Here is a 23,186-nt window from a genome sequence, read left to right on the forward strand (position 1 = left end):
CTCAATTCCTTTTTGAGCAATTTCTGTTTTGTACTCTGATCTCTTCTTCATCCTCTAAATATGGACACTGATTCATCCAAGAGTTTCCCAGTTAACCTTGGTGTAGCCCCACATCGCCTTCCTCAGCATCTGGCTCATAAATTAATTCGTCTTTCAAGTCTAACTCAATTCTGTACGTCACTTTCCTGTTTGCAAACTTTTCATCAGGCTCCTTATTATCTACTAAAATAGCTTTCATCTCCTAAGCTTGGTCTTAAGGGCCTTCTTCCATCTGGTCCCCAGGGCAACAACCAGCACAGACTTGCAGATGAACCCGGTTGCTCCTGCTCACTCATCCCTTTGTCAGACACCTGTTGATCCCAGACACCCTTTCCAACCTCATCTCCCATTTCTCCCTACTCCTGCCCTGCTCCCTGGCCCAGTTCCCATTCACCCCCTTTCTCCAAGGCCTCACCTTTCCTGTGTCTGCATATTTGTTATACTATTCCTTCCACCCCAGCTCTTTAACTTCCCTCTTAAAACCTCCCAAGAGCTATCTCAGATGGCACTTCCTCATCAGTCCAGCCTGTGTGGATGGAGCCTGACCATATTGTAGGAGATCTGGGTGGGCAGTTTCCCACATAGCCCAGAGCTGCCCAGACTCCTAGAGGAAAATCTTCCAGGTTCCTTCCTGAAAGGTGGGTCAGGCTGCCAGCATGTTCTGAACCTTGAGTGGCAAGAAGAGTTGAAAGTCCTTGAATTTATAAATTAATGGCATGAATCCTCCATCATTCTGTTCTACAATCCACATATTCAGTCTTTTGGCCCTCAATCCAGAGACCCACTCTGTTACCCTCTGCAGAGAGTGAAAGAAACTCCAGATTTCTACTGCAAGAGAGGGATATGTGCCTAGTGGAATCAAAAGGGTCTTAAGGGACCTAGAAAAGACATTAACAGTAGATACTCATAGATTGTTTACCAAGCGCAAACATTGATTTTGGTGAGCGCAAGGTAATTTACATAATCCTAGCTTGGTTTGCATCTATAAACATATATTTACATTTATTGTTGTTGTTTGTTCTTGTTGTTCTAGTCACTAGGTTATGACCTACTCTTTGCGACCCCATGGACTGTAGCCGGCCAGGCTCCTCTGTGGGATTTCCCAGGCAAGAATTCTGGAGTGGGTTGCCATTTCCTTCTCCAGGGGATCGTCCCGATCCAAGATCGAAACTGTGTCTCCTGCATTGGCAGGCGGGTTCTTTACCACTGAGCCACCTGGGAAGCCCACTTACATATTCTGACTACTCCTCAGACAGTGCTTCTCCTAGTCCTCACCCAATTAACCACACAACTCCTGCTTGCTGGACCCAGAAGTTCCTGCAGCTCCAGTTTCCTCCCTCTGAGGAGTCTGTGGAGTGAAACATTTGCTCTATCTGTTTCCAAGTCATACTTGGGATTGGGTTCGAAAGGCCGTTCAGCCAGTTATTCTACCTTGGTTTGCTTTCCTGCTTCCAAAATGTTATTGCTATTATTTCTTCCTCAGATTCTTCCACACAAAGTATCTCTGTAATTACGCTAGTGGGCCAAGAGATGTTTATCTCTATGGAGAGAGTTTCCCACACCTCTGACTTGCCACTGCCAACTCCCCACACCTGCATCCTGCCGGAGGCCACACCATGAATCAAGCGCAAGGGACAGGCCTGTGTGCATTCAGGGCACCTACTTGGCCGTGCTCTTGAAACAGCAAATAAGCCATGCAAAAGGTGATGATAAGTGGATGGACTCACCTCTCCCTTGTACCTCACATGGGCAGACACAAAACTCAGCGGTCTCAGCCGCCTGAGTGGAGGAGCCGAGAGCATCAGGCGCTCTGCCTTGGATACCCCCAGCCACGTCAGCAGCCTGAAGTCATTTATACTCTTATATGTGACCGTAGCTCTGCCATTCAGGAAGGAACACTGCTCAGCTCCACGTGTGCGCTCTGAGCCTTGTCCTTGTGGCTGAACTGGGCCATCTCTCCTCCTTTGCAATTGGGTGACCCGGCTTTAGAGTTTCCATGTATGTCCATTTCTGGGCTTCCCATAAACAGGTCTCCCCACGACCTGCCACTCCTTAGGACTCTGAAGAAAGGTAAATGAGGAAAGGGCTTTTTTTGCTTGCTGTAGTTGTTTTTAATTTTCGTTTATTTATTTTTGGTGGTGCTGGGTTTTCCTTGGCGCGTGTAGACTTCCTCTAGCGTCGGCCAGAGCGGGCTACGCTCTAGTTGTGGTGCACTGGCTTCTCGTCACTGTGGCTCCTCTTGTTGTGGAGCACAGGCTTTAGAGCACAGACTCAGTAGTTGTGGCACACAGGCCCAGTTGCCTGGGGCATGTGGAATCTTCTCAGACCAGGGATCAAACCCACATCCCCTGCACTGGCAGGCAAATTCTTAACCACTGTACTACCAGGGAAGTCCAGGGTTCATTCTTTGTGCTGTATAGTCTATGGGCTTTGACAAATGTATGATAATATGGATTGACCATTAGAGTATCATATAGAATATTTTCACTGCCCTAAAAAAAAATCCTCTGGCTATGTTTAGTTTTGGCGGGGGGCTTCCCAGGTAGCGCTAGTGGTAAAGAGCCAATGCTTGCCAAGGCAGGAGATTTAAGTGACACAGCTTTGATCCCTGGGTTGGGAAGATCCCCTGGAAGAGGAAATGGCAACTCACTCCAGTATTCTTGCCTGGAGAATCCCATGGACAGAGGAGCCTGGCAAGTATAGTCCATAAAGTCACAAAGAGTTGAACACGACTGAAGCAACTTAACATGTTTAATTTTTAAATCTTGAACACTCTACTTAAAAGTTGATGTACCCATCATATCCACCTCTGTGCTCTTCTTCACTGGGATGGAGTGGGGAGGGGGTGAAGGGGTTGGGAGCTTCCAGAGGAGGCTGCATTTCTCAGCGCTTTGTTCTTTTCTTCTGCTCACACAATACCTCTCCGGGAAGGAGGTAATTGCCACAAATCAGTAAAAGTTGAACCTTTGTATTTTCCTTCCCTTCCTCTTTCTTGAGCTGCATCACCCCAGATCCAGCAGTGAGAGGCAGTTGGCACTCACTTAAGAAATCCATCTGATGGCGGCGCTGGAGACGGGGCGCTGAGCTGTTGGGTATGAAGTGTAACAGAACAGACTTTACCACCTGAAACTGCTGCTTCAAGTTCAGATCAGGCAGGGAACAAACCTCGAAACAACCAACAAGACCAAAGAAGAGTACACTTAAGTTGAAGACACAACACTTGATCTGAAACAAGAAGTTTGTGCCTACTCAACAGCTTTGAAAGAGCACTTCCCAACGCTGCTAGTAGTCTTTGTTTTCTTCAGTGCTGTACTGTGAGATTGCCCGGTGCAGCAGCAGTTGTATTCTTTATTAGCTTGATAGATCGTTTTCTCTCGCTCTTTTTTTTTTTTTTAAATACTAGCAACTTTCATTCTTTGAAACGTCTGCTGAAAAAGAAGAATCAGCAAATACTACTGAAAGTGCAATATTTGATTATCACTGTGAGATGAGCTTTGATCCAAACCTTCTCCACAACAATGGACATAATGGGTACCCCAATGGTACTTCAGCAGCACTGCGTGAGACTGGGGTTATTGAAAAACTGCTAACCTCTTATGGATTTATTCAGTGTTCAGAACGGCAAGCTAGACTTTTCTTCCACTGTTCACAGTATAATGGCAACCTGCAGGACTTAAAAGTAGGAGATGATGTTGAATTTGAAGTATCATCTGACCGGCGGACTGGGAAACCCATAGCTGTTAAACTGGTGAAGATAAAACAGGAAATCCTCCCTGAAAAAATGAATTAATGGACAAGAAGTGTTTTATCTGACTTACACCCCTGAAGACGTTGAAGGGAATGTTCAGCTGGAAACTGGAGATAAAATAAACTTTGTAATTGATAACAATTTGATAAAATTGTTAAACAATTGATAACAATTGTTTACATACTGGTGCTGTAAGTGCTCGTAATATTATGCTGTTGAAAAAGAAACAAGCTCGCTATCAGGGAGTAGTTTGTGCCATGAAAGAGGCGTTTGGCTTTATTGAAAGAGGCGATATTGTAAAGGAGATATTCTTTCACTGTAGTGAATTTAAGGGTGACTTAGAATCCTTACAGCCTGGAGATGACGTGGAATTCACAATCAAGGACCGAAATGGTAAAGAAGTTGCAACAGATGTCAGACTGTTGCCTCAAGGAACAGTCATTTTTGAAGATATCAGCATTGAACATTTTGAAGGAACTGTAACCAAAGTCATCCCCAAAGTACCCAGTAAAAACCAGAATGACCCATTGCCAGGACGCATCAAAGTTGATTTTGTGATTCCTAAAGAACTTCCCTTTGGAGACAAAGATACAAAATCCAAGGTGACCCTGTTGGAAGGTGACCACGTTAGGTTTAATATTTCAACAGACCGTCGTGACAAATTAGAACGAGCAACCAACATAGAAGTTCTATCAAATACATTTCAGTTCACTAATGAAGCCAGAGAGAGGGGTGTAATTGCTGCCATGAGAGATGGTTTTGGTTTCATCAAGTGTGTGGATCATGATGCTCGTATGTTCTTCCACTTCAGTGAAATTCTGGATGGGAACCAGCTTCATATTGCAGATGAAGTAGAGTTTACTGTGGTTCCTGATATGCTCTCTGCCCAAAGAAATCATGCTATTAGGATTAAAAAACTTCCCAAGGGCATGGTTTCATTCCACTCCCATTCATATCATCGTTTTCTGGGCACTGTAGAAAAAGAGGCCACTTTTTCGAATCCTAAAACCACTAGCCCAAATAAAGGCAAAGAAAAGGAGGCTGAGGATGGCATTATTGCTTATGATGATTGTGGGGTGAAATTGACTATTGCTTTTCAAGCCAAGGATGTGGAAGGATCTACTTCTCCTCAAATAGGAGACAAGGTTGAATTTAGTATTAGTGACAAACAGAGGCCTGGACAGCAGATTGCAACTTGTGTGCGACTCTTAGGTCGTAATTCGAACTCCAAGAGGCTCTTGGGTTATGTGGCAACTTTGAAGGATAATTTTGGATTTATTGAAACAGCCAATCATGATAAGGAAATCTTTTTCCATTACAGTGAGTTCTCTGGTGATGTTGATAGCCTGGAACTGGGGGACATGGTCGAGTACAGCTTGTCCAAAGGAAAAGGCAACAAAGTCAGTGCAGAAAAAGTGAACAAAACACACTCAGTGAATGGCATTACTGAGGAAGCTGATCCCACCATCTACTCTGGTAAAGTCATTCGCCCCTTGAGGAGTGTTGATCCAACACAGAATGAGTACCAAGGAATGATTGAGATTGTGGACGAAGGGGATATGAAAGGTGAAGTCTATCCATTTGGCATAGTTGGGATGGCCAACAAAGGGGATTGCCTACAGAAAGGGGAGAGTGTCAAGTTCCAGTTGTGTGTCCTGGGCCAAAACGCACAGACTATGGCCTACAACATCACACCCCTGCGTAGGGCTACAGTGGAGTGTGTGAAAGATCAGTTTGGCTTCATTAACTATGAAGTAGGAGATAGCAAGAAGCTCTTTTTCCATGTGAAAGAAGTTCAGGATGGCATTGAGCTACAGGCAGGAGATGAGGTGGAATTCTCAGTGATTCTTAATCAGCGCACTGGCAAGTGCAGTGCTTGTAATGTTTGGCGAGTCTGCGAGGGCCCCAAGGCTGTTGCAGCTCCACGACCTGATAGGCTGGTCAATCGCTTGAAGAATATCACCCTGGATGATGCCAGTGCTCCTCGCCTAATGGTTCTTCGTCAGCCAAGGGGACCAGATAACTCAATGGGATTTGGTGCAGAAAGAAAGATCCGTCAAGCTGGTGCGATTGACTAACCACATCCACAAAGCACATCATTAATCCACTATGATCAAGTTGGGGGAATTCTGGTGAAGGGTTCTGAATATCTTCCTCTTCATCCCTCCCAAAATCTGGAATACTTATTCTATTGAGCTATTACACCAGTTTTAACACCTTCCTCGTGTTATGTTTAAAAAAATAAATAAATTTAAGAAAACCATTTTAAAATTATGCACAGTTGCAGCCTGGAAAACTTAAGGTGGCGCCTTATAGTATCAATTTTAGGAGCTTTATTTGGTGCATTTAACGCAACTGGTAATCGCAAAATCCACTTCGCCTGTGTAAGAGAAAAATATAGACTGTTAACTTGTTGGCCCTATGAAATTCTGCACTTGATATTTAGTATATACTCTACCTTCATTACTTCTGGCAAGATTTCTGCCTTAGCACTCAGTTGCATTCTTTTTCCTTTTCTGTTTATTATGCTTTAATTCTGAGGACCATATGAGGGTAGAATATATTAAAAATTACCAAAATTTGTATAGGCAAACCATTTCCTTAAGTTGATGGCCAAATGTTAAAATGTTATTTTTCATATCATTTATAATCTTGTCACAGTCCACTTAACGAAGTTTGGTTAGATTTCAGTGAAAATTATCTTCCAGAGTAGTTTTTTTTTTTTCCTGGCGTGGGGGGTGGGTAACTTTACTAAAATTAGTATGTATGGTGCAGAATTTCATGCAAATGAGGTGTGCCAGCAGTGTGATAATTTAAACGTATTTAAACAAAAACAAAAAGACGAATGCACAAACTTGCTGCTGCTTAGATCACTGCAGCTTATAGGACCCAGTTTCTTTTACTGATTTCAAAACAAAACAAAAGAAAAAATAATAAAAAAGTTGTGCCTGAAATGAATCTTGTTTCTTTTATAAGTAGCCGCCTGGTTCCTGTGTCCTGTAAAAACAGGCACTTGACCCTTGGTGTAGCTTCTGTTCGACTTTTTATCACGGGAACGGATTGGTCTGATTTCTTGGCCCTCATCTTGAATTGGTCATATACAAGGTCCCTGGCCAGTGGACTGAAGGCTTTGTCTAAGATGACATGGGTCAGCTCAGGGGATGTGGGGGAGGGTGTTTTATCTTCCCCGTTGTCGTTTGAGGTTTTGATCTTCTCTGGGTAAAGAGGCCATTTATCTTTGTAAACACATAACATTTTGCTTTCTCCAGTTTTCTGTTAATGGCGAAAGAATGGAAGCGAATAAAGTTTTACTGATTTTTGAGACACTAAAAAAAAAAAGAAAGCCATCTAATGAAAACATAAGTCCTTTTATTTTTGTGGTGACCTATTATGAGGAGTTTATAAATGCACATTTTACTCTTTTGTCAGAACATTGATACAAAGCACCTGCCTTGGTTTTCTGGAAAAGTTCACATGCTAAAAATAGCATTGGGTGATATAATTGTGCCCTGTGTAATTTGGAGTTTCTGATAATAGAGTCAAGTCATGTTCCTTCAAGGAAAACAAGCAGGCTTGTCCTGTTTGGGCATCAAGGAGACACCCACATGGGCAGGATGACTGTCAAAATATGTAAGACTTTATAGAATATCGATACATATTGGTCTTCCCAGGTGGCTCAGTGGTACAGAATCTGCCTGCCAATGCAGGAAACACATGAAACTCAGGTTTGATCCCTGAGTTGGGAATTTCACAGAGGAGCCTGGTGAGCCACAGTCCATATGGTTGCAAAGAGTTGGACATGATTAGACTGAACATCCAGCATTGGTATGTATTTGTCAGGATGCACCAGGTTGCGGGCTTCCCTGGTGGTCCAGTGGTTAAGAATTCATCTTGCAATACATGGGACGCCGTTTCGATCCCTGGTCGAGGAAGATCCCACATGCCTTGGGGCAACTGAGCCCCTGCTCCACAACTACTGAGCCCTTGCTCTACAGAACAGTAACTACTGAGCTCATGTCTGCAACTACAGAAGCCCACACACCCTGGGGCCCATGCTCCACAAGAGAAGATGCCCTAATGAGAAGCCCACGCACTGCAACTAGAGAGTAGCCCCCCTCTCCACAACTAGGAAAAGCCTGTGCAGCAATGAAGACCCAGCACAGCCAGAATTTAAAAAAAAAAGATGCACCATTTTATGTTGTAGTAACAATCAACCTTCCATCAGTATCTTAAAACAGATTTATTTCTTGCTCACACTCCCTGCTCCTCCTGCATTGGTGGCAAGGCGGGAGGCAGGAGACGTATTCTGCCAACTACAGTTCATCAGAAGGATGCTGGCTGTGGAGCTGGACAAGATCCTGGAGGTGCCAGATGTGCCAGGATCAGTTCTTTCCTGAGATTGTGAGGCAGTATGGAGGGGTCCCAGACAGGGCTGGTTTCGTGGTCATGTGACTTGTGCAGCCTCATAGACTGGCATGTGCTCAGAAGAGTCCTATGCTTGCTTTAATACTCAGGTGACTCTGTCTTCAAACCTTCGATAATTTTTAAACAAGGAGCCTTGCATTTTTACTTTGCACAGGGCTCTGGAAATTATTGTAGGTAGCCTTCCTGGTCTAGTGGAAGGGCTATGAAATAATAGTAGAAGCACATTCTAGAAATAGGAAGCAGCAATTTTTTAACCAACCTGTAAGAAATGTTTGGGGCTTTTCCCAGATGGTGCTAATGGTAAAGAACCCACTTGCCAGTGCAGTAGATGGATGTAAGAGACACAGGTTTGATCCCAGGGTCGGGAAGATCCCATGGAGGAGGAAATGGCAACCCAATCTGGTATTCTTGACTGGAGAATCCCATGGACATAGGAGCCTAGAGGGCTATGGTCCATAGATCACAAGGAGTCGGACAGAACTGAAGTGATTTAGTACTAGTACTATGAAGTGTTTGATTCACTTAACAATTTGTATGGCAACTAGTGCATATCAGCCCAGAGTAGGTTGATATGATATTCCTTAAGAGGACCCACATCCACTAGGAGAGCTGTTTGGGTGTAGAAGTGATTCCTTAGCTTGGAAACCAGAATGTGGTGGGAAGGAGAGGCACTTCCATCTCTCTCTGAGTCTCTCTCTCATAAGGCTAGATTTTAAGGAGGAGAAATTAAAAGATATGACCTCCTGGGTGGTACAAGTTAAACATGGTACCCGCTACTTGGCCTTAGGATGGGAGCCAAAGTGCGATTAGATTTGTGTGTTCTAACAAGCAGTCTTTGCAAACAGTATTATCATTTTTATTACTCTGAGGTTATTCCCTATTGGGGCTTTTGGGTTGCAAAGAGTTGGACACGACTGAGCGACTTCAGTTTCACTATTCCTTTTTAAAATTTTTATCCCTTTATCCCTAGCAAGTACCTGTATGATCTCGCCTTCCCCTTTCAATCCTCTTCTATGCCAAAGTTGGCATGCATGCATGCGTGCTCAGTCACTAAGTTGACTCTTTGTGACCCCATGGACCATAGCCTGCCAGGCTCCTCTGTCGGTGGGATTTCTTAGGCAAGACTACTGGAGTGGGTTGCCATTTCCTCCTCCAGAGGATCTTCCACGATGCAGGGATCAAACCCGGGTCTCCTGCATCTCCTGCACTGGCAGGAGGATCTTTACCACTGAGCCACCTGGGAATTCCACACGACTTGTGTGCAATCATACCACTTAATCGTATCACTCCTTCCAGTTGATCCTGGATGTGGCCTCAGAATATCCTCCCCAAACCATGCATAGCACTCTATGTCGTCACTGAAATCATGGTAGGTAGGGACCCAAGGAAAATCCTAACCATCCCACTGCTCGCCTTTAGTCAGGCCCAAAGTAAATGTTTCAGCCTGTGACAACCATGTTATAGGATATCATTGTATAATAATTTATCTGGTCTTTGTCCTGGACTCCTGGAATGCTGTTTCTAAACTCTTGGCATTTCCTGACTGATAGGAGTATCTTTGTTATTTGCAGGGGGCACTGGGGCCACACCTGAGTTCATGCTGATGAGGTGACTTCTGATTGGCCCTAGAGAGCTTCAGGCTGGCCAAGAGCTTCAGCTTCTGGCCAAGCCAGAGAGACCAACTGTGTGACTACAGAGCTGGGGCTTGAGTCAGGTGATATTGGTTCAGAGGGGTTGGGGGGGCTGAAAGATTGAGTTAATTATGTGGCTTGTGATTCCATTAATCAAGCCTGTGTAATGAAACCCCAAGAAAAACTCAGGACACTGAGGCTCGAGTGAAGTCCTGTCTAGTGAACACATACATGTGCTGGGTGGGCGATGTACTCTGGAAAGGAAACAGGAGCTCCTAGTGTGGGACCCTCCTGGACTTTTCCCTATGTGCCTTTTCAGTTGGCTGGTCCTGATTTTTGTGTGTGTGCACGCTAAGTCACTTCAGTCCTGTCTAACTCTTTGCAACCCCATGGACTGTAGCCGGTCAGGCTCCTCTGTCCATGGGATTCTCCAGGCAAGAATACTGGAGTGGGTTGCCATGCCCTCCTCCAAGGAATATTCCAAACCCAGGAATTGAACCTGCATCTCTTATATGTCTCCTACATTGGCAGGCAGGTTCTTTACCACTAATGCCGCCTGATTTGTATCCTTTATAATAAAATTGAAATCGTTAAGTCTAGTACTTGCCTGAGTTCTGAGTCACTCTAGTGAATTATCAACCTGAGCGGGTAATGGGATCCCCCAAATACCTAGCTGGTTATTCAGAAATCTGGGTGGCTTGAGGACCGCCTCCACCCCCACCCCAATGCAAATCTGTGGCTTGCTTGTGGTACAAAGGCAGTCTCATCGGAGACTGTGCCCCTAGCCTGCAGAGTCTGAGCTAACCCAGATCCCATATTCTGGGATGGGAGTTACATTGCAGGAATGCAGATGTGAAAAGCAAAGAGGAAGCCACACTCCCCTGAGGCTGCCATGGTAGCAAGCGCTGGAGATGAGGAAATCTCCAAGGGCAAAATGCACCTTTACAGACCTCACCTGATCTTGCAAGCAGGAAATGTTCCTCTACTGCCAACGTGAGAGGAGCTGGGCTTCAGCTCAAATTCGCATAATGAAGTATGCAAATTTCCTCAGGCCCTGTAGGTACAAATGAGGTCACATTCATGACCTTGTTTCTCAAGTTCTTGCCAGCATCCTCCCCTGCAAAGTGCCTGTGCCCCATGAGAATTTCTGGGAGCGCCTGGGGGGTGTACTCATGAACACGCAAAGGTCTACTGGATGCTGTGCTTCCACCGGACCACACTGTGGTAGGTGTCTTCCACTTGCCCCTCCAGACCACCTCCCCACCCTCCGGCCATGCCCAGTGTCCTGCAATGCTGACCTTTGTGAATGGGCTCATCCAAGGCTACTTTGCCCTGACTTCTGGTCAGGTTCAGCCAACGGAAGGCACTGGGAGCAGGAAGTTATTGCTTCCTCGAACTTGCAGTGAGTTGTCTAATTCTCCTAACAAAGGCTGCAGCTCTGACCAGGTGGCCGTATTCTAACCACTTCAGCACTTGTGCCTTCAGGTCTAGGAGAGATGAAGCCTGCTCACCCTGGGATTCCTCACCACTTGTAAGTTTCCCTTCATACTGCCCATGTGCGCTTAGTCGCTCAGTCGTGTCTGACTTTTTTGCGACCCCATGGACGGTGGCCTCCCAGACTCCTCCGTCCAGGGAATTTCCCAGGCAAGAATACTGAAGTGGATTGCCATTTCCTCCTCCAGGGGATCTTCCCAACCCAGGGATCAAACCCATGTCTCCTGCATTGGCAGGCAGATTCCTTACCACTGTGCCACTTGGGAAGCCCCTCACACTGCCCACATCTTTGTACGTGGTCCTTCTTCAAACTCTCCTCAGTTTGAGATGCATTTGCTTCCTGTTAGAACCCTGACCACTGCTGTTTCCACTGGATATACGTCCTCAGAACCACCCCACCTCCCTATGGGCATCACCAACAATTCTACCCAGCCCTGCCCAGTCTAGTGCCTACAGCAGCACGGGAGAGAGGCTGTGCCCTACTCTGTCCCTCTGTTAAAGTGGGTCTGAGCAATGTACCTCTTGCACTCCAATGTCTTCTAGAATTTTAAGTTGAAATAGCTCTTTTTTGACCTGCATGAGGCTGGAGGAGGAGTCCTGAGAGGTCTGAGTCTGGGAGCTGGGTCTGCTACTAAATGGCTCTGTGTCCTTACGAATGTCACTCTCATATTTAGCTCTCAGTTTCCTCATCTGTAATACAAGAGTTGGACTTAGTGTTCTTTTTTTTTTTTTTTGCATTGCTCATTTTCTCTCTTTTTAAAAAATTTTATTTATTAATTTTAAAATTTATTTTTGGCTGTGTTGGGTTTTTGTTGCTGTGTAGAGGCTTTCTCTAGTTGCAGAGCACGGGCTGTAGAGCACAAGGGCTTAAGTAGTTTCAGGACGCAGGCTCTGTAGTTGTGGCACATGGTCTCAGTTGCTTTGAGGCATGTGGGATCTTAATTTGATCTCACATGATCTTGAGCAGGGATCAAACCTGTGCCCCTTGCATTTGTAGGCAGATTCTTAACTACAGGACCACCAGGGAAGCCCCTGGTCATGGTCATTTTCATTTATTCATTTTTTGGTTTTTAATTGAAATGAAGCTGTGTTCGTATCTGATGTATGGCAAAGTAATTCATATATGAATATGAACATACATATTTTTTCATTATAGGTTATTATAAGATATTGAATATAGTTCCCTGTGCTATACAGTAGGAACTTGTTGCTTATCTGTTTTATATACATAATAGTTTATATCTGATGAAATTAAAAGATGCTTGCTCCTTGGAAGAAAAGCTATGACCAACCTAGACAATGTATTAAAAAGCAGAAACATTACTTTGCCAACAAAGGTCCATCTAGTCAAAGCTCTGGTTTTTCCAGTAACCATGTATGGATGTGAGAGTTGGACCATGAAGAAAGCTGAGCTCTGAAGAACTGATGCTTTTGAACTGTGGTGTTGGAGAAGACTCTTAAGAGTCCCTTGGACTGTAAGGGGATCAAACCAGTCAATCCTAATGGAAATCAATCCTGAATGTTCATTGGAAGGATTGATGCTGAAGCTGAAGCTCCAATACTTTGGCCACCTGATGGGAAGAAGTGACTCATTGGAAAAGACCCTGACGCTGGGAAAGATTGAAGGCAGGAGGAAAGGAGACGACAAAGGATGAGACAGTTGGATGGCATCACCGACTCAACAGAAATGAGTTTGAGCAGGTTCCAGGAGTTGGTGATGGACAGGGAAGCCTGGTGTGCTGCAGTCCATGGGGTCGCAAAGAGTTGGACCTGACTGAGCAACTGAATTGACTGATATCTGATGATCCCAAACTGTTGATTTATTCCCTACCCTAACTGTTTTCCTCTTTGGTAATCACATATTTGTTTTCTGTGTCTGTGTGGACTCAGTGATTCTTTAGCTGCCTTGGGCCTTCAATATCACTTTAGCCAGAGTGTTTCCTGTTTGATCTATTTTTAGAATTTGGGCTTTCATGAAGATTTCCTTTAAAGCAGGGGTCCCCAACCTCCAGGCCTCGGACTGCTACCTCCAGTCAGATCAGCGGCAGCTTTAGATTAGAAATAAAGTACACAATAAATGTAACATGGTTGAATCATCCCAAAACCATCCCCCCACCCAGCCCTGGTCCATGGAAAAATTGTCTTTCACGAAATCTGTCCCTGGTGCCAAAAAGGCTGGGGACCACCATTTTAAAGCGTGAATTCCAAGGCTTTAAAAATGCTTGACAAAAAAAGTGGACTAGATAACTCTAAGATTCCTTCCAGTCTCAACATTTTTTTTCAGTCATGTCATGCAGCTTGTGGGATCTTAGTTTTCCAACCAGGGATTGAATCCTTCCCTCAGTAGTGAAAGCACAGAGTTCTAACCACTGGACTGCCAGGGAATTCCCAGTCCCAACATTTTTGAGCATAAAAATCAACCTTTCCTTCCTCACCACTGTGCCACAGAGGGTCTGGTTCCAAGAATTAATGGAAAACTGATGGTTAAAGGCCCATCTCCTGCCAGGCTGTGTCATGGCAAATCGACCATGACCCTGTAAATGGTTTGCTCCCATCCCATCCATCTTTGGCATCTTCTCACTTACTTCTTGTTTACTTCTGCCAATATTCCTAGGCAAAGGGGGAAAAAACTGATTTAAAACCAATTGCATAAAATGCAAACCAGCCCAGCAAACACAAATGTGGAAAAGATGGCAGCTTTAAATGAACTGGCTGCCGAGGTTTGCAAAGGCATGGTCCACAGCAGTGGAAGCTGGCACTCCCTCGGTGGTTTGTCCCAGACATGTGGTGCTGGAGAGGATTATAGTGCGGTGATTAATAGTTTGTGTAGCATCTGAGCCTGCTTCCTGATTATGGGGAATCTGCTCTTGCGTGAGGGTCTGGCTCTGGAGCCCAAAGGGGTGAAAAAGCTCCCCTTGAACTCTGGTAGGGGGAACAAAGACACATGAACTAAGAACAACCCATCAGAACCTCACTTGATATTTTCAATCCAGGCTGAACGATGTAATGGAAATTCCTTCTGATGGGACTGATGGCTAAGGCATTCAGTGTCTGGTGGCATTGGTAGTACCCGGGCTAGCAGCGGCCACAGTGCAAGCAGAGGGTCTAGCATCCAGTTACCTACAGTCCGTTTTGAAAGAGGCCAGATGTTACAGATGATGTGAAGGGATGTTAGTTTTTCCAGAGTTTCTGCATCTTGCCAGCCTATGCCTTTTCCAACATTCCCCTTCTTTCTGTGGTTTCTGAGTTTCCTTGACATTCAATCTCCTTCAAACTCTCCCAAGGGATTCCCCTCTCAGGCTCTTCTCTCCATCTTCTCAGCAGATGTTTAGGCAGCTCTTGTTGCCTCTCAGAAGAGCAAGCAACACCTCTTGTGCCTTTCTCCCCACCTGCATCTTTCTACTGCCCATTTTATGCCCCCAACTGTGCCCATACAGAGCAGTGGGTACTCTTATCTTGCAAATGAATCTCCCAGAGTGAGCCTTCTTGTCACACATGTGTGTGCTGGTGGTGAAGACTGATTCATCTTACATGAAGAAAAAAGGCGTGGGACCTCCCTGGTGGTCCAGTGGTTAAAAATCTGCCTGGCAATGTAGGGGACATGGGTTCGATCCCTGGTCCGGGAAGATTCCACATGCTGCAGGACAACAAAGCCCTCGTGCCACAACTACTGAGCCTGTGCTCTAGAGCCCAGGAGCCTCAACTACTGAAGCTCGCACACTTTTGAGCCCGTGCTCCACAACAAGAGAAGCCACTGCAATGAGAAGCCCGAGTTCTACAACTGGAGAGTAGCCCCGTTCACCACAATGAGAGAAAACCCTGATGCAGCTGTGAAGAGCCCCGTGTGCTGCAACGAAGACCCAGCACAACCACAAGGAAATTAAATAAATAAACGAGAAAGTGGAAAAAAATTTTAAAGAAAAAAAGACCTCTGAGTGACCTGGCAAAGATAAGCTTTCATTCATTTCCTTTTCACCCCCTTTCTGAACATCGCTGCTCCAGGTCTGCGGTAGACCTCATGGGGATACTGAGAAATAAATGGGTGTGTAAAATAAGGAAAAGGATGTGGGACTTTGAATTGGGAGACCTGGGCTGGGACCCTGGCCCCCAGGGTCACTCACACTCTATAAGAATTGGGTAGGTTCCCTAACCTCACTGAGCTTCAGTTTCCTTATCTATAAAGTGGGCTCATCAATGCACATATTCTATGGATTGTGGGGAAATTTGTTAGATGCATCTAAGCATTCATCAAATTTACCAGTTTGTAGGAAAACACCCATACATGTGTGTTGCTGCCAACTGAAAACCCCGCAGATGATGGAGGGGCTTTCCACCTCTAATCACCCTTAGTGGTGGGGGAGGCACACTTGGGAGTTGGCTACCTGGCAATGTGGGGAAAACTATTTGCAATTATGTCATATGTTAATTTATATCAGCCAAATATCTTCTTATATTTCTTGACAAGAATGCTTGTAAAATAGAGTGGGCAGGGATGCTGAACAACTAGGACAGTTGACAGAAGAGAGGGTGGCCAGAGGGAAGAGAGTGCCAGAGGAGAAAGGATATGGTCTTATTCCTCAGGATCCAAAATATCAGCTGGAGCTCCAGCCATTATATCCTTGTTCCAGAGAGCAGGATGCAGAAAGGGATAACCATTGCATGTCGTTGGCCTTCAAAGAAAAGTCTCAGAAGCTACCACACAACACTTCTACTAGAATCTCATCGACCATAACTCAATTACATGACCATATCTAGTTGCAAGGAAGGCTGGGGTATTTAGCTTTATTCCAAAGAGCCAGTGAAAACTTTGTGACCCCACAGATTGTAGCCTGTCAGGCTCGTCTGTCCATGGGATTCCCCAGACAAGAATACTGGAGTGGATGGCCATTTCCTTCTCTTGGGAATCTTCCCAACTCAGGAATCAAACCTAGGTCTCCTGCATCACAGGCATTTTCTTTACAGTGTGAGCCATCAGGGAAGCCCAAATGAAAACTGGGATTTGCCTTACTGTGAAAGAAGAGGAGAGCAATATTAGTGTTATGCATCAGTCGGCAAATGCTATAATAATTCTGCATAACAAATCACACAAAACTCAATGGCATACAACAACAAACATTGATTTTTTTCTCTCAGATCTGTAGTTTGGCTGGGAAAGCTCTGCTTGAAGCCACAAACCTCCCTGGCGCGGATTAAGCCTTCAAATTGGCTTACATCCACCTTCCTCATTTTCCTTGGACTAGCCCTGCCAGGGCACGTTCCTTTCATGGCAAGTGGCAGGAGCCCAGGAAGTTGAGCAGAGACCCTTGATGCCTCCTGAGGCCTCGTGAGTACCTCTTGCCCACACTTCATTGATTAAAACTGGTCACGTGGCTATGCCAACATCAAAGGCAGAAGTATATTTCCTTCATGCTAATGTGTACCACCGCAGAGTCACGAGTTAGGATGCAAGTATAAAACTCTAATACGTGAAGGGTCTGAAACACAGTAAACAATGATTCATCCCATGACAGAGAACAACTAACATTGCCAGGAAAGGCAGTATCCGTGGTTTTGGTCCCCTGAGACCTCCCAGGAGCCTACTGATGCTGCTGTTTCTCTAACTGTGGTTTCATGCTCTACTTTCCTACTTCTGACGGCCCCGCTTTGCAGGTGGGAGAACAAGTCCAGCCTCTCGTATAAGCTTTCCTGGCCACACTTCCTGGCTCCCCACCTCACCAGCTACCCTGTAGTTGTTTGCTTGGAGGTCTTGCAAGAGAAGCAGGGTCTCCACGGGGTTCAGGACTCCCCTGTGTGGGATGCCATCATTTTCCCTTACTCCAGTTCCCAAGGGGCCAGCCAACATCAGATCCATTTCTCCTGTTTAGTCCCCCAAATGCAAAAGCTTCCTAGAACTGCTGTCTCATAGAATAAGGGTTGACAGTACATCTGGCAGACAGTGAAGGCCCAGTTATCCAAACCCTCAAATCACAGAAAAGCTTGTTTATCTTTCCTGGGGTAAGACGGAATCTACAGAAGTGAAAATTTAGAACTCAGATGAGCTTTTCAAAGTGTGACCTTTCCAGAGTTTACATTCTCAATAAATCAACCTGCTAAATTGTAATTGGTTGGGCTTAAGGCAAAATTCTGAAAGGTTTGGTCAACATTTTGGCACAAATAACCTTCTGTGTATCTCAGTATTGCCACTCTACTTAGTCCATTTCCATTAGTAATGTGAACAGCATTTTCTTGAGTACAGCCCAAAGTTAGCGCATATTCGGGAGTTGGTTAAAACAGCCATTTTCCATAAAGGCTGTGACCTCTCTCTTACCACCTTCTCCTTGTAGAGACTTTTTTGATGTGGTTTTTGCAAGCTGATTTCTAAACGTCCCTTCACAAAAGTTATCTAAAAAACAAGCCATATTTTTATTGTAAAGTTAAATATCCACCTGCTTTATGGCCCAGTAGTTCTACTCCTAGATACTTTTACCTTAGATAAACAAAACTTATATCCAGCCCACACAAAGAAATCTGTGTAAATGTTTATAGCAACTTTATTCTTGGTAGCCAAATGCTGGAAAAACCCAATGATTCATCAATGGATGAATGGATAAACAAATTGCGGACTATACACACAATGGGAAACTCTTCTGCAATATAAAGAAAAGGATTACCAATATATTAAACAACATAGATGAATCTCATAGACATTATGCTGAGTGAAGGAAACAAGACACAGAAGATTAGGTACTGTTTGATTTCACTTATATGACAATCTTGATTCGTCTGGGCTACTATAACAGAATACCACAGACTGGGTGACTTAAAAACAGCAGAACTTTATCTCTTATAGTTTGGAGGCTGGGAAGTCCAAGGTCAAAACACCAGCAGTTTTGGTGTCTGGTGAGGGCTTTCTTCCTGGTTCATAGAGTTCCCATGCTCTCACTGTCTTACATAGTGGGATGGGTGAGGGAATCTCTTCAGAATCCCTTCTATACGGGCACTACCATTCATGAGGGCTCTACCCTCATGACCTGATCATTTCCCAAAGACCTCATCTCCTAATACCATCAACAGATGAATTTTGGAGGGACATAAACATTCAGTCTGTAATAGACACTAGAAAAAAGAAAAAAACAGTTTATGGTGATAGAAGTTAGAAGAATTGGATTGACTGGAAAAGAACAAGAAGGAATTTTCCAGGAAATAGAAATGTTTTATGTCTTCATTGGTGTAATGGTTCCACTCTGTAAATATACGTCAAAACTCATCAAACTCTATAGGTTAGATCTGAGCATTTCACTGTGTGTAAATTATATCTTGATAAAAAAGATTTTTTTAAAAAATCAGGCTATTCCTCAAATGGTCTAAGAGTGAACTTGGGAGAACTGTGTCCTGAACATTTACGGAGACATCAAAGACCTTTGAGCTGGAGAGATGGTTGAGAACGTGGTCGGCAACCAGCTGGAAACATTTTCATTTTATATCATCAGTTAATCATTTAGGAAAGGGTTTTCCAAAAATGGAGAATGAGGCCCATTCAATTAGTTTCTTAAAATAATTCTACAAGTGAAAGTGTTAGTTACTCAGTTGTGTCCAACTCTTTGTGACCCCATGGACTGCAGCCTGCCAGCCTCCTCTGTCCATGGAATTCTCCAGGCAAGAAGAGTAATGGAGTGGGTAGCCATTCCCTTCTCCATGGGGTCTTCCCAACCCAGGGATTGCACCCAGGTTTCTTGAATTGTGGGCAGATCCTTTACCGTCTGAGCCACCAGGGAAGCCCCTAATTTTACAAGTGGACCTCAGTAAGCTCAAATGTCATTACTGGTGACTTTTATGTCAAGGCCCCATGGTGCTCCCTTGCTGAGGACCAAGACAGTCCAAGCCCTCACACCTGGGGCTTGGAGAGACCATGACAATTGGGTCACAGCCCCACATGATCCATGAGATTCTAAAGGTGCCAGAGAATTAGAGGATCCTGTTAGCTGGGGGTCAGGGAGCCCGGAGTGAGACTCTGCTCTTCCAACAATCTACCTTGGATTCTCCCGGCGAGAATACTGGAGTAGGTTGTCATTTCTTCCTCTATGGGATCGCCCCCACCCTGGGATCTAACTGATGTCTCTTATATCTCCTGATTTCGCAGGCAGGTTCTTTACCACTAGGGCCACCTGGGAAGCTCCCAATCATCTATGCTGACCAGTAACTCCACCCCAGCCCTGCCAATACTCAATCAGAGAGAAGCTGTGCAGTGACCTTGGACAAGGTGTTTGTTGCCTCTCCTCGGATCTATCAGAGTCCTCAGGCTCCTAGAACAGGTTGTTCATTATGATACTCCCATGACCAAAATCCTTTTTAATCCCTGTGCTACTGTCACTGCTGGGAAAGGAGAAAATCTCCTCTGGGCTGAAGGCTTTGCTTTGTCTGATGTGGTCTGAGACTGACTAAGGTCTTAAGTTTTCCTCATAAGTTCTCTAGGGCAAGTTCTTTTGGCAAAAAGCTATACTGAAAAAAAAAAAAAAAAAACAGCATACTAACAAGAAACAGTAGAGAAGCTACAAAGGAAACTGGGATGTTCTTTCTCTCCTTTTTTGTCAAAATGTTCTTGCAGAGGTAGGGAGCCCACCCAAGCAGGAGGACCATCACTGAGTGCTGTCAGTTGCTAGGTGGTCCCAGCCAGTCTCCTGTTCAATCGGCCTCCCGGGATGATGGTGTACAACTCACTCTAAGGACTTGGCTAAGAGATGGCTCCCTCCATTCTTTTCTTCCCACAGACTCCATCTTCGCAGTCCCATCCAGAACGCAGGACCATGTACACACAACCACACCTTCATACCACAACCATGGCAGTTTAGAAACTTTTATATTACTCCCCACATCACACACACAGAGACCACACATCACACACATACAAACACACACACTCTAGACACATATCTAGACACATATCTCTAGACACATATCTAGACAAACACACACACTCAGTTCTTGTCAACTCTTGTTCTGGGCAGGAGCTGAGTCGGTACTAGCTTTTGTATTCCCACAGTGTGTTTCTCAATCCCCAAGTCACAGGGAAACATCACCAGAGTGGATTGTTCATTTCCCCATCTGAACCACGAATAATTTGCTGAGGCACACGGATGATGCTATTTTAGACAATAGTAGACAAGCTGTCCTTTCAATCATTCAACCCAATCGCTCCAGTTCTGTATCATCCTGCTGATGACCACGGTCACTGGTAGAAGAAACATACATTCAGCTAGAACACACCAAGGTGCTATTATGGGTTGTGAAGGTATTGAAATTATTCTATACTGGTTGCCATACACCTGCTGTCCTGTTCCACTTTAAGACCACACTCGCTCAGCTCTGGCCCCTCTCCTGGGCTCCCCACATTCAGCAACTAAAGGGTTATAGCTTTGCCTAACAAGAGAGCCCCAAACTCTGGTCCTGGGTTGTGTTCAGCTGGGAGTTCACAATGTATCGGTTATTCGTATTTCCGTTATTCGTCATTCCCGTTCTCAAAGAATGGGTGAAAAGTAGCTTTGCCCTCTTTTCAGTCTCTTGTGATTGTCAAATATAGATTGTTTATGTATGGATTAAGTCCATCTCTGTGAATGGCGCCATAGGTGGATACTCAGTCGGATACCGCCCAGAGTCCCAGGAGGGACTTTTACCTGCCAGACCTACTCTCCAGGTGGGGCAGACGCGGGGCACAGAAAGCGCATCCAGTCCAGCAGACAAACAATGGGTCTGAGGGCGGGGGTGGCTGGACAGCAGCAGGCAGGCTCTGGGTCAGCAGTCAGCACCAAACAACAGTGGGCCCCATTGCCATGTTGAGCAATGAACATTGCTCATCCTCATCGCGCGGGAACCCAGAGAGCCTGCAGGTGGTCGAAGGTGGAGGGAGGCAGGGCCAAGCCGTCATCGGTTATTTCCTTCTCCAGCAAGTACCTATGGGATGCCTATGTGCCAGGCACTGTACTAACCACTCAGTATACTTAGAGAGCAAGACTAACCCCTGGGGGAAATGTAGGCAGCACTCATGCTAACTGCAGGGTAGACAGAAATGTAACAAGGCAATTCCAGGGACTTCCCTGGCTGTCCAGTGGTTAACATTCCATGCTTCCAATGCAGGGGGCCTGGTTCCACCCCCTGGCTGGCGAACTAAGATGCCTTATGCTGCCCAGTATGGCCTAAGGGAAAAAAAGGCAATTCCAGTCCAAAGCAATGAGCCCCACAATAGGGGAAGTGCTGCAGAGCCCAGAGTAGGTACACTAAGTCAGACCCAGAGTGTTCAAGAAGTGCTTCTCCAGAGGGCATATGGTCTAAGCTGAGACCCTGACAATTGGGAAAGTTGTTCAAACAAATTCTTTTCTTACATATAACTTTATTTATTTATGGCTGTGCTGAGTCTGTTGCTATGAGAGCTCTTCTCTAGTTTCAGAGAGCGGGGGCTACTCTCTGTTTGCTGTACATGGGCTTCTCATTGTGGTGGCTTCTCACTGCAGACCACAGGCTCTAGAGCACACAGGCTTCAGTAATTGTAGCTCCCAGGCTCAAGCACAGGCTCGATAGTTGTGGCCCATGCATGGGCTCAGCTGCTCCATGGTATGTGAGATCCTCCCGATCAGTGATCAAACCTGTGTCTCCTGCACTGGCAGGCAGATTTTTTACCACTGAGCCACCAGAGAAGCCCCTCAGGTAAACTCTTAATGAAGAGGAAGGAACAGTATGTGCAAAGACCTGGAGGCAAGAGACAAATGGGTTTATTCAGAGAGTGGAAAGGAATTTCTCAAATTTGAATGCTTGGAGCACATGACAGCCGTGGTAGCCCACGAGGCAGTCGTGGATCAGGAGGGAAGCACATGGGCAGGCAGGTTTCCAAGGGCAACAGAGTGAGTGAGTCAAGTGCAAGGACTGAGGGATAAGCCTCCTAGCTGTGTGACGTTGGAGGGTCATTTGACTTCCTCTACCTCAGTAGAATGGGTGTAATGCTGACTTCTGCAGGATGGAGACAGATAATGCATGTAGCACATCTAGAACTTAATGGCATGTGATGTGTCCATTCATATCAGCCATTACTGGGCCCCTAAATCCCAGGTCAGGAGTGGTTCCAGAAAGGGGGAACAGGCTGGGCCTGTAGGCCTGGACTTGCAGCTAGTCAACAGGCTTCTACCTTCAAGGAAGCACTTGAAACAAATAAAACAAATAACACAAATAAAAAATACTGGCAGTCCAGTGGTTAGGATTTCTGGGGGCCTGGCTTCGATCCCTGGCTCAGGAATTAAAATCCCACAAGCTGTGCAGCCAGTCCAAACATAAATAAATAAATTAAGACTACATTCAACACAATCACCAGGATAGGTACAATGCTCTTTCAAGTAGCATTTTGAGAGCGGCAAATTAATTTCCACAGTTTGGCTTGCCAAAGTCTTAAAACTTTTCCTGTGAAGGAAGCACAATGTCCTCCTTCTTAGAGAAAAAAGACTTCACCTGGAGAGTCCATGGCCCAGAGTGGGTCAGTTTCTCTGTTTCCTCCATCCTACCTGGGCCTGTAAGCTTGATGCCCCCTGTCACTGTGCCCAGCCAAGTACGAGAATAATAACTCCTCCCTTTCAAAGGACAGTTTTTTGAGCAACCTGACTGTAGGCACACCTACTGGCCCTTAGGGCTGCTCCCCAGAGGGCTCATCAACCTCCTGGGAGGTCCCCAAGTCACCAGGATGCGGCTGGGTATTGGGTGGATGCACGAAGGATGGTCTCTCCAGCTACAACCTGACGTCTCCTTGTTAGGGCTGCCCTGACCCAACAGCTTCCCCAGCATAGTGCTAGACACTTGAGGTTACTCAGTAACCCCTTAGTAATCATACACCT

The 23,186-nt window shown here is 45.4% G+C and overlaps 1 protein-coding gene across 1 annotated transcript; it reads left to right on the plus strand.

The window, feature by feature from the left end:
- Positions 1–3,103: 3,103 nt before the first annotated feature.
- LOC138989893 (cold shock domain-containing protein E1-like) lies at positions 3,104–6,741 on the plus strand. Its single transcript, XM_070379432.1, is given in 3 exon segments — positions 3,104–3,823; positions 3,825–3,928; positions 3,963–6,741. Coding segments are annotated over 3 exon segments (2,304 nt in total). The 5' UTR covers positions 3,104–3,526; the 3' UTR covers positions 5,866–6,741.
- The last annotated feature ends 16,445 nt before the right edge of the window (positions 6,742–23,186 follow it).

Source organism: Bos mutus, chromosome 11, assembly GCF_027580195.1.
Source record: "Bos mutus isolate GX-2022 chromosome 11, NWIPB_WYAK_1.1, whole genome shotgun sequence".
Classification (NCBI taxonomy): Eukaryota; Metazoa; Chordata; class Mammalia; order Artiodactyla; family Bovidae; genus Bos; species Bos mutus.